Consider the following 11,714-nt stretch of genomic DNA (forward strand, 5'->3'; position numbering starts at 1 on the left):
AAAGAAACCTTTAAACTGAAAAAAAATGCCCCGCAACAGCAGAAACTACACGCTATGCTTTCCATCATTTCTATTTAGTCTCATTTTTTGATATATTCATGCCATTAAGTCAAACACTTTTAAATCTGGCTTACTCTTAACTTATTTGGTAAACACTTAATCACCTCAACTGCAATGGGATTTTCATGCTGATATTTCAGCTTGTTATGTAAGCATTTTTTTTACTCAGACATTATGTCTGCAATAGTCATTATGTCCATATTTTCCCCCTAACACAAACTTCCTCCAGCACCTACAATCTGTTATCCCATCAAAATATTTTATTCTTCTGTGACTTTCTAAGTATTAGTATATGGTAGAGTTATATAGTACATTAAGAGCATACAGCTAAGCTGAACAGCATAGCCTCCAAACTCTCCCATCACTAAAAATTGAAGACAGGTCACCATTTACAATGAGGCTTTAGTTATACTCTAAGCAGTTGATCCACTATTGTCTCCTAAATTCATCTAACCAAGTCCTTTGCTTTGGAAAATATCTTCCAAAGAGTCATTGCACCTTCATTCTCTTTTCTTCTTCCCCCTCCCTTTTTTTTTTAAGCTACATTATGGCAGGCCTGGGTAAAATACAGTCACACAGACATCAATTTTATTTCCCAAGCTCACAGGAGCGGGGCAAGCACTGTGTCAGTCAGCAGCRTGTAGGTGAATGGCGCCATCTACACTTCAAACATTCAACCTGAGTAAATGTTTCAGCTTGTTTTCCCATATCTTGATGGTTTAGTTTTATGGGGATGTAATCACCAGACCTGCACTTCAGGCTCTACCACACATCAGTTCCCAGAAAAGCAAACATACAAATAAAGAACTGGATATTTACCTTTTTAACAAAGTCCACCTCGCAGAACTCCTGAAGAATCCCCAAACACACATTGCAAACCTTCACAGCTGAGCTCTCCAAAGCAGTATTATCTTCATTAACCAAAGGAATCTCCTTGAGTACTCCATTCTCGTTCAGATCATCAGGCTGCTCTTCTGTGTTTTCAAGTCTGATTCTCTTACAGGGTGGATCAGCTACTTCAATACAGACTGTATCCTCTTTTTCTGGATTTTTTTTCAGAAATTCCTTCAACTCCTTCATCAAATCCTAGCATAAAAGACAAATACCACTGCTGCTGATTTTTCTTCTTTCCTTCAATGCTGTAGCAAGCTTATAGCACATTCTAAGCGGTAGTGTTAACCATTCCRGTAGAGCCTTAGTGTAATTAAAAACTTGCAATTTATACCCAAAAACATCCACACAATTTAAAAAGCACCAAGTTGCATTTCTGCCAAAATGTTACCCAGATAAATTTATCTTTACTGAACAGACTTCTTTGTATCATCCAATAAGACTAGAAGTATCTAATATTCCTCACCTACAGAAATGCATTTATCTTTGGACCCATCACTAATCAATGAAAACTAAATGCAAATTAAAGGGTGTGCTGGTGAAGACAGGGAAGAATTACCTGCATCTGCATATCTCCGAATTTTAGGAACTATGTTAAAGTTAAAATGCAGTTCAGAAAGAACTGTTACTGTGTTGCTGCACACAGGAAAAGTGGATAAAGCCACAAAATAAWAGCAAATGGCATACAAGTCTGAAATGATTGATAGAAAAAAGAAAAGTATAAGGAAGAAAGCTATGCAAGATGAATTCCAGAGTCTGAACTTGAGTAACAGTAGAATAGCTCAGGACAGACACCTTCAAATGCAAGCATAACAACAAGATGTATACACATTAGACCAAGTAAAGGGAGATATTTACTTAACATCAAATAAACTGAGGTTTATATATCTCATTAAACAATGAGAGAGGTCTTGGGGGAAAAAATGGAGGAGGAATAGATAGATAAACACAAGAACAGGAACATCAGGTAGAACAACAAGGGCAAGAATGACGGTGCACACTTAGGAAAAGGCTGATAATACCGAATTCCAGCAGTAACTTTACTTAAAAGAGATGTGTGCAATAATACATAAAATAACTGTTTTGAATGATTAAAAAAGGAAAACTGGCCATTAACTTATGCTCAACAATTCTTAATTACAGCACCCTAATCAGTTCTACTGAAAGAGGCAATATGAGGTTAAACTTTTTGTGCACATATGGTTCCTCCTCTGCCTCAGCTACACTGACCCAATGTTCCTTTGCTCCTTATTATACTAAAGGGGAAAACACAGAAAACTGTCATAGCTAATCTGGCTCCAAAGTGATAGAGCCATTCTGCGAAGCAGCTAAAATGCCCTGTTTTCTGCTATTTCCAGGAAATACTCAGCAACTTTCACAGTCAAACTTACCTACAACAGTTAACCTACAACAATTGTTATATTCTGCCATTCCTGTAATTACTCAATAAAATTGCACCATGTAAGTAGCAGCCATTTTTTTGGGACTCATTTTGCAAAGCATTATTCTCCCAAGCAAAGAGCCCAATAATACAATGTCCTTCTAAACCAAGTAAGTGCAAAGAACACTGCATTCATGTTCACATAGTTTAATTAGGAAGACAAAGAAGAAACCTTGTATGGACGTTTATAAGGTGCCTGTGATCCCATGCAGCAGAACCTGAAAATACACCGTGGGCAAGTACCCGTACTCAATAACAGCTGAACAATAGGTCTGTCCTTTTCTGTTAGCGAAGACATACTGGAWAATTCTAAGAAAATAAAAGGAAAAGAAAGCAATCTTAGAATTAACATAATTTTAAAAAATGGACTCACTTAACTAAACAGCACTTAGATTTTTCTTCTCTTTTCGTCCTCTGGAAAAAGTTTAAGACACATATCTGTCACATATCTGTCTTAAAGACACAACCAATTGGGAGGACCAATCCCAAAAGATACTAACCCCCATGAGGTACTCACTGGGCACCAGTGAAACATGATGGGGCATATAGGAATAACCAGAGTTGTTAAGAGGAAGGGTTCCATTAGTCGACTGTCTCCAACAGCGAGCAGAAATAAATGCCACTGGACGATCAAAAGCAGAGCAAGTAGGTGCTGCACCTTTGTTAAGTCCAGTCTGCTTGAAATGTTTTGCTTCAGCAGCATCCTTTGACGAGGAATTCCACAGGTTTACTACCTACTGAAGGGAGAATCACCTGCTTTTGTTTAGGCTTAGTTTCTCTGAGCAACATTTGACACCCGCTAGTTGTTGCATATCAGGAGATAGTAGGGAGGCCGCGTATCCCTGCCCTCCCATGCCGCTCGCACTCCGGTGTCCGCCAGCGCCCTGTACCAGGACGGAGCTCCCTGCATGGCCCTTATCATCAGTCCCTTCCAAACCCTCCTCAGMACGGGCAAACCTAACTTAATGCACTTTCTCCTGAATACGGATTATTCAAGACTAACTGTAAGGACTACTAGAGAACGTTAAGCTGGTACTACTTTTTAAGATTTAATTTTTTTTTACTTAATTGAAAGTTGAATCGTCTTGTCACAACGTTTCTAGCTACATCCACTTGAACCAAGGCATACTAAAACAAAAARGGGGGACGGGAGCGTCAAGGCCGTGTCTGGAACACACGCGCGGGCTTTTTTTGAAGCCCTTTCCCCGCCGCGCGCAACGGCCGCCACCCCCACGCACGCAACTGCCCGGATTTCACGCGTTTTCTGCGGCCGCCGAAAGGCGCGCGAGGAGCCGCCACGGCACAAGCGCCGCCTCGCCCGCACCTCAGGGCCTCGCCCGCCTCTCCGCACGCCGCGACCGTTAGGACCGTTAAGACCGTTAGAGTCGGTGTAGGGGCGGGGGAGCCGGGACCCCCGCGCGGCGGAGCGGCGCTCACCTCGCGGCGCAGCCGGCGCAGGCGCAGGTAGCCGCCAGGCCGAGGGCATCGAGCCGCGCTCGGCGGCGAGCCCTCCTTGCCCCGCCTGGGGGCCGGGCGGTGGATGGTTCGGCGCTCGCACGCGGCGCCTGCCGGGGCGGAGCGCGGCGCGCAGCGCGGCGGAGATGGCGTCGCAGCCGCCGCCGCCCAAGCCCTGGGAGAACCGGCGGCTCGCGGGCCCCGTGGCGCCCGCCTTCCAGTGAGTGTCTGCGCCGCCGCCCCGGGCCCTCTGCCGCCCCTTCGCCTGCCCGCGCGCGGCCCTCGCGCCTCGGCCGCGGCGGCTCAAAGGTCGCGGCCCGCGGGCGGCGCCTCGGGAGCGGGGCGAAACGTTCGGCTGCTGGCGGGGGTTCGGCCTCGTTGGCTCTCCGTGAGGCAGCGACAGCTGCGGAGCCGCCTCGCGCGGCTCGAACACCGGCCGTGGTGCTTACAGAGCCCTGCCGCAAGGCGTGGAGAAAGTAACGTGGGCTTATGGGCATGGAAAGGGGTAAAAGTTCATTAAAAAAAAAAAAAAAAAACTGTGCCAAAGTTTCGTTTTCTGCTAACTAATAATAGTCATTAATTAATTCCCAGTTGCACCCTATAAAAATAGTTAGATAGTTTGGGAAGAGGGGGTAATCAGAGGACCCAGAATGCATCCAGGTGTTGTTTTATAATTGCTTAGATTCTCGTTTATGCCACACATCCCTTTCCCTAAGGCTGGGCTCAGAGGAGGCCCTGGTGTACAGCGGGTTTGTTGCAGGGAAAAGGCAAAAACCAGTACTGGAAATAACACAGGTTTTGCATTGCTGTATTTATAAATACTCTTGGTAGATCATAAGTGAAGCTCTTGTGCACAGAGAAGTCTCTTGGGTGTTATAGCATCAATTTTGAATCCAAATGCAGCGTTTCATACCTTTTTCATCGGTGCAATGAATAGCTTTAACGGTTTTTTTTTTCATGGGTATATGTCAGGTAAGCTGTGGTTCCACCTGGACACCGACTGTCTTATGGTCCTTTTTTTTCTGAAAGACCTGAATTTCCTATCCAAAACCGACTTTGCACAAACATGATGCAACACATACTGTGCATTCAGCTCTTGGGCTCCCCGACTTATTAGCATGCACTACCTTGTTACAGAGCTTATCAAGAACTCTGGGAAAATTAAAATTATTTGAGTACTGATCCCGGTTGTTTGGATTTGTGCAGGTCTCCTGACTTGGGTGACAGCCTGCCGACGAGGCCAGGACAGCCCCCCGTGGCACGAATACCTCCGCCAATTCTGCCAAGACCATCGCAGCAGACGGGGAGCAGCAGCCTGAGCACTTTCAGGCCAGCATACAGCAGTTCCTTTTCTCCAGGCTACGGCTCGTAYGGAAACTCTTTCTATGGAAGCTACAGTCCCTACAGTTACGGCTACGGTGGCTTGGGTTATAACCGCTTTCGCACGGATGATATCCCTCCCAGCAGGTTTGTTCAGCAGGCCGAAGAGAGCAGCAGAGGTGCCTTTCAGTCCATCGAGAGCATCGTGCACGCGTTCGCCTCGGTCAGCATGATGATGGATGCTACGTTTTCAGCTGTGTACAACAGTTTCAGAGCTGTGCTGGATGTAGCCAATCACTTCTCCCGCCTCAAAATACACTTCACAAAGGTGTTCTCAGCTTTTGCTTTAGTGAGGACTATAAGATATCTCTACCAGCGYCTACAGCGGTTACTAGGTCTACGGAAGAGCTCTGAGAATGAAGATTTGTGGGCTGAGAGTGAGGGGACGGTGGCTCGTGCTGGCATTGAAGACAAGGCAGCCAGCTCTGCAAAATCCTGGCCTATTTTCTTGTTCTTTGCTGTTATACTGGGCGGTCCCTATCTGATTTGGAAACTGCTTTCTACRTACAGCGATGAAGAAACAGGTAAAAATGATCAGCAGCGTGAGAGTTGAGAGTGTGGAAAACACTGTGTTCAGCATATTATCCCATGAATWGCTATTAGTCTTATATTACAATGATAAAATTTAATTGATAGCTAGGATGTASTTTCACAGAATGCTTTCTGTGATTCCAAAGAATGCTTCCCTATGATTCTGTGCTGTTTCCTTTCTATTAGTTGTGGCAATTTCCCAGATTAGCATTGATGGGACTGGGAACTGCKTGGGGAAAAAATATATTCATTGGATTGACTGGCCAAATTCCTGTTTAGTGTTTTACTCCTTTCAGTTGTCTGTTAGAGAGGTTAAGCTGTTTGTTGTTGTTTTTGGAAACAGTATCTASTAACTGGGCAAGTGGAGAAGATGATCATGTTGTTGGAAGAGCAGAGTATGACTTCAATGCTCTTTCAGAAGAAGAAATTTCTTTCCGTGCTGGTGACATGCTAAAATTGGCACCCAAAGGTAAATGTTTAACTTTATATTTATTTTCTAATTGTATGAGAAGTCACTTACGTTGTTCAGGTTAGAGAGAGAGAAAAAAAAAAAAATTACTCCTCATTCCTACCAGTTTTTAGGTGTGTATTTTAATAAAACTTGTTGAGCAGTTCTGTTCAATTTCTCTAAAATATAAACAACCTAGTAATTTGTTTAGGGGGTGTTCTATGTTTATCCTTGCAGTTAACGTCATTGCACACACTGCACAACTGTTCAAATGCTTAGGATCTTGTAATACTGTGTTATCATGAATATCAGAAAAACTTCAGAACACCTCACAGTGCAATTCGTAGGGATTCTGTTATGAAACAATTCAGACAGGCCTTTTACAACAAAGTTATTTTGTGCGTGTGTGATTCTGTGATTTGGTGTGCCATCTATTTGCTGATGTATTTGTGATCCAACTGAAATGTATCTTGCATTGTTTTTGTAACTTAATCTTTGTGTTTTCTTCTTCAGAACAACAACCCAAAATCCGTGGTTGGCTTTTGGCTAGTTATGATGGCCAAACAACAGGACTTGTGCCAGCTAATTACATCAAAATACTGGGCAAAAGGAGAGGTAGGAAAACAGTGGACCTGGAAAAGGTTGCAGAGCAACAGTCAGTTTTTACCAACACATCCATTAAAGGATCCCCTGCTCCTGTGGCTTTAGGGGAGCAGGAAGCTGCTTTTGAATCTGTTTTTGCTGAAACTAATAAAGTTCCTGTTGCATCTGATCCTACTGCGATCAGTGGAAAAAAACAGGAACTTTAATGCACTTTGATCAGCTTGGTAACAGAGCAATGTTTTATTGATGAAACTCTGGTATGTTGAAAATCTGTGTGGTAGTGGAACACTGATGGGTCTGTACTAGTTACTGCTGCTACTGGCTGGTGAAAGGACGAAGAAATGATTGATCAAATTTATAATATTTATTTTTGATTCACCTGAAGCTGTACGTTAGTGACACTACCCAATCAACTAGCAGCAATTACAAGCTCAAGGAGTGCTGAGACATTYGTAACAAAATAAATTAAAATAAAAAAGAGATTGGCAGCCTGCTATTATAAAGCAGACAAACTGGTAATGAACTGCAGAGATTAATTGTAAGCCTTCATCAGAATGTAAGCCTAACAAAAGKCCCCTCTAAAAGATAGGCAAAGGTAAAACAGATTTCTGTAAGAGTTCCTCCAAAATTCAAGGCTGAGGACCCTAAATTAGTAATTGTACAATATTTTTCCTCAAGAAGAGGAAGAATTTTAAGTGATTTAGGTGACACAATCAAATTATTAAAAGCTCTCAGTGGCTTGCTTTGRTAAGAAGTAGAGCTTCTGTTATAAAGACCTTCACTCTTTTTTTTTATTAAAAAAGTGACTTTTTCTTGTGAGAAGGAGAAGGCTTGGAGAAGAGTACAAATTGCAAGAGAAAAGCAGGGAAGCTTCAACAGTAGGTCTAACCATCCACTTTATTAAAAGCACATTACAGCAAAGTGCATCCTGTATAATGCACTTTCTAATAAATGCACTTTCCAAGCATTTATTAATTGTTGCTCCCTTTGTGACCGGTAAACTTTGCATCATTCTAGCCATGCATTATAGCTTGTTAACTGCCCATCAATAGCCTATCAACTGCCATTGTGCCATTTTTCTTCTGTTCTTTGTTTTCTTCTGAATGGCAAAAGATCTAACCAGTGCAGAAAGCAGTGCATTGGAACGGTGGGTTTTAAAGCCATTGAGGGGTAAAAAAAAAAAAAAAGTTTTTGGTTTAATTGTTTCAGTTAGCTAATTTCTTGGGGGTAACTCTTTATGCTGCTTTTCAGGTGGTAAATTTTGTATCTGCCTGTAAAACTTGATGGCTCTGGTATATCAAACGCCATAAAAGCATCAAGACTTCAAAGTATTTAGTATTTTCTTCATACTGGTATTTGAGAGTTCTGTTTTGGAATACTGTTTTTTAGTGAAGCAGAAATTAGATTTTTTTTCATTATGAAATGTGTATAACATGTTGAGCTGCTGAGGGTTAAAGCAATGGATAAAATAACTAAAGCTTGTCTGAATCATTAAAACATCTTTCTATTTTAAAGGTACTCGAAAGTGTTAGTCTGAGGAGCACATACAAATTTGTATGTATAAGATGTGTCTGTAATTGATCCAGTAGTTTAAACTGGACTGTTCCTGCAGAAATCTTCAACATCTACTATGTGCTAGCAGAGCTTTCAATTTTTCCGTCTTAMCTGCATTTGCCATCCTTGAGATCTTAAAATTCTATTCACCACAAGAAAACTCTGAGAAGAAAAAGATTATGAAAGAAAAAAACTAGTTTTGTAAAGTAACCGCTGACTTCTTGCTGTTATTCATACTTAGAGCCAAGAATTTAATGGTTTTGCTCAGGTCTTGATTTTAGATGATTGTTAGCTCCTCATATGCAAATCAAAAGGGAAGAGTAATTTGAAGGACAAACAATGAACTTGGAGCTAGTTTTAAACAGCACAAGTTTCTGAGACATTTTCCCATGCACTAGGGCATTGAAGATTATCTACATTTGGAAATGACTTCTGTTGAAATGAAAAGCAAATGAACCTGAAATATACTATATAKAGAGAAAATTGGAGGGATTGATATCAAATAGTTTCTGCTTACAATGTATATTCATGGAGGAAATAATTTTACTGTTGTGAGAATTAATGGAGTATTAACCTCCTTGTGCCACTGAAATTTTTCAATTAGAAGAAAGGTCTTTTTAAAAAATAAAATAAAACATAAACTTTGGAAAGTGTCCATTAGACTTACTTTTTTTTTTTTTTTCCTGAGAATAAGTTGGGAAGATACTTCTATGATGTTTGTTAAAATCTTCAGGTTTTTGCCAGATTTTAGAAAGAAGTTTAACTTTCACATTTCAGGTCATCATATTTTGAAAACTATTCTCCATATAGAAAAAATAGGTTATTATCCATGTAGATAAATAGGAATTTATCTGACTTGCCTTTATAGAAGCTTGATTTAGTGTCCCAGTTGCTGATAACTATATCTATTGAATCTTGGGAAGAACTTTAATTCTTGCAATTTTGTGATTAATTTAGCAGGAAAAGAAGGCTTTGAGGAAAGTAATTCATTCAACTCTCAGTTGTGTTGACTGCATAGGATATTAAAGTAAAATACTGTGTTTTAGCATTCCTTTTTCATGTATAGTCAGGAAAAATTGCAAGTGCTTTTATTTCATTGTATACATTTCTGCCTCTGTATCAGGCTACAAAAAAAAATTGTCTAAACGAATCCTGATTGAAAGTGGGCAGCTGTTTGACAGGCTGCTCAAGGTTTGCACAACTTCACAAAGGTGAGAAGACTCAAAGGAGCAAGTGTGACTCAACAGGAGAATGTGCAAGAGGAGATTAGAAAAGAGATGCTAAACTTTGCATTAGACAGTTGACTTTTTTTTAACCTATACTTTGAAAAGTGAACTTTGTGTTATTATCTGAAGGTATTTATGTATCTGTAACAGACCTGAAATTGTTTACTTTGATAGTTGATTATCTGAACCTTCAGTTAGTCTTACTTTTTGAATCTTATTGTAATATCCCAAACTTTTTTTCTTTTTTTTTTTTGTTGCTTGGATATTGTCTGAACCAATGACAGATCCAATTTTGATAAACTCTCTGGGTGTTTGCAGTTGATGTGTACATAATCAAAAGCTTCACTTAGGTTTTGGAGTAATAAATTGGAAAATATTCCTATTTAGTAGAATTAAAACTTGTTCGCATCCGCAGCACAGGTTCAAAGCCTATTTCTGTGGAAGTGGACTGCATCTGAGTTGATAGGATTGTTTTGACAATTTAGTAATCTCAGTTAAGCTTGCTAGTCAGGCATATACAGGAAAAAAAAGGTGTCTTACAGTCATCTGTTTGCAGTGAAAGGTTTCTGGAAGAGACATAAACTCAGAAATAATGACTTTCCCAAAAGTCCTTAGACTTTGTAGAAATACTCGTCAATCAGGAAGGGTAGTGGAACTGCAATAGATAATATAAAATCATTCTTGTATAAATAGCTAGTTTTATTTTTGTTTTATCCTTACGGATGTGGCTGTGTGATGGGATTTGCCCACATTTTTTGGCCTGAGATGAGCGGAAGTGACTGCATGTGGACACAGGTGGTGATAGGCTTTTTTCCCCTTCCGTCTAGGCCTGGTTCTGCAGAATGGTTTGAAGTGGACTGGGGATGACCTTGCTGGTCTCCTCAGTTCTGTGGGCAGTACAAATACAGCCTTTAAGCAACTTGGATAATCTCTCCTCCTCCTCCTCCAAAAAAAAATGTATTTGCATAACTGGTTTAACAAGTGAGATAGGTGAAATGTCAGTGCAATGCAGCCCCATATAGTTTTTATTGCTACTTTGAAATACTAAGCTTCCCTAAATTTCAACAAAACCTTGAAGACTTGAAAAAATGAGAAGTTCATTTATGCTATCAGGGATTTTTTTTTAAATGAAAATCTTTAAAATTTAAAGAGCTAGTTCTGTCATATTAGCAGTAACGAACATGCTCTCTAAAGTATCAAATGAGTAAAACTTCAGTTTTCTTCAGTATTGCCAAGGATATCTTTTGAAAGAGCTCAACCTCTGCCTTCCAGCATAAGTGTTTTTATTTCCCTGACACAGCATCAAGCTTGCACTGATAATGTATGATATAATATATCAATTTCTCAGAGGTAGCGCATTCTGTGGATTGCTGTGAGGCAGTACAGAATCATGGGCATCTTCTGTTTTAACTGAAATCCAAAGAAATTTTTCTTACCGATTTTAAAGAATTCAAAGTCCTTTTACATACATTTACATTTCTGAGCTTGCTCTTTTTTTTTTTTTTTTTTATTCCGTCCCATGAAGATATTAATCTACTTTTGTTTGTTTTTAAGGAAACAGTTAAAATCTGAAAAGCCATAAGAGAGATGTTATAGATAGGAAAAGTAAACTTGGGATGAACTTTAGCCGGCACAAGCAGTTTCCAAGTGTTTTTAAAATGTTCTACCAGATTGATGCAATAGTACGTGAACCAAAGGGACAAACCTACACTGGATGAAGAAGTAAGACGGGATCTACCTGTGCCCTTGCAGGGTAACTGGGTCTTGAGAAAGGTGTTTCACATTCCTCCTAGCAGCTCATCCTGTTCCGAGGGGTTTGCYCTGCAAGTCACCTTTCTCAATTACAGGTTATGATGTTTTCCTAATTACACAAAACTCATCAAATATTTATATTCAAATCAAGAAGTCAAAGCCGGCAAAGAGCTGAAGTTAAAGCACTTAACRTCCTCTTTGTTAGTCGTTTTATAATTCGTTCTTAATCACATAAACACTTTATTGTTTAACCAACCTGCCCTGCTCCTGCAATTGCCATAAGATTAATGGGCATATCTGACCTGTTGTTAGGGTGATAAATTAAATTGTAGTCCTTGGATACTAGATTTGCTTTTTTTTTTTTTTTTTTTTT

The 11,714-nt window shown here is 40.2% G+C and overlaps 2 protein-coding genes across 4 annotated transcripts in view; one reads left to right on the forward strand and one right to left on the reverse strand.

Annotated features, from left to right (window-relative positions):
- PUS10 (pseudouridylate synthase 10) overlaps positions 1-2,694 on the reverse strand; it is a 30,722-nt gene extending 28,028 nt beyond the window's left edge. For 2 of the 3 annotated variants that reach the window (XM_026036456.1, XM_026036454.1), the window contains exon 1: positions 880-988. In XM_026036456.1, coding sequence (XP_025892241.1) covers positions 880-932 — 53 coding nt within the window. In that variant the 5' untranslated portion in view covers positions 933-988. Of the gene's footprint in view, positions 1-879; positions 1,147-2,564 lie in introns of those variants that run through there. The other variant, XM_026036453.1, reaches the window with a different exon arrangement.
- Positions 2,695-3,993: 1,299 nt separating this feature from the next.
- Positions 3,994-8,826, forward strand: PEX13 (peroxisomal biogenesis factor 13). Its single transcript, XM_026036443.1, has 4 exons — positions 3,994-4,067; positions 5,054-5,751; positions 6,102-6,227; positions 6,720-8,826. The coding sequence occupies exons 1-4, from the start codon at positions 3,994-3,996 to the stop codon at positions 7,013-7,015; spliced, it is 1,194 nt and encodes a 397-aa protein (XP_025892228.1). The 3' UTR covers positions 7,016-8,826.
- Positions 8,827-11,714: the final 2,888 nt, after the last annotated feature.

The sequence above is a fragment of the Nothoprocta perdicaria genome, unplaced genomic scaffold, assembly GCF_003342845.1.
Source record: "Nothoprocta perdicaria isolate Ctin4 unplaced genomic scaffold, notPer1 scaffold_179, whole genome shotgun sequence".
NCBI lineage: Eukaryota > Metazoa > Chordata > Aves > Tinamiformes > Tinamidae > Nothoprocta > Nothoprocta perdicaria.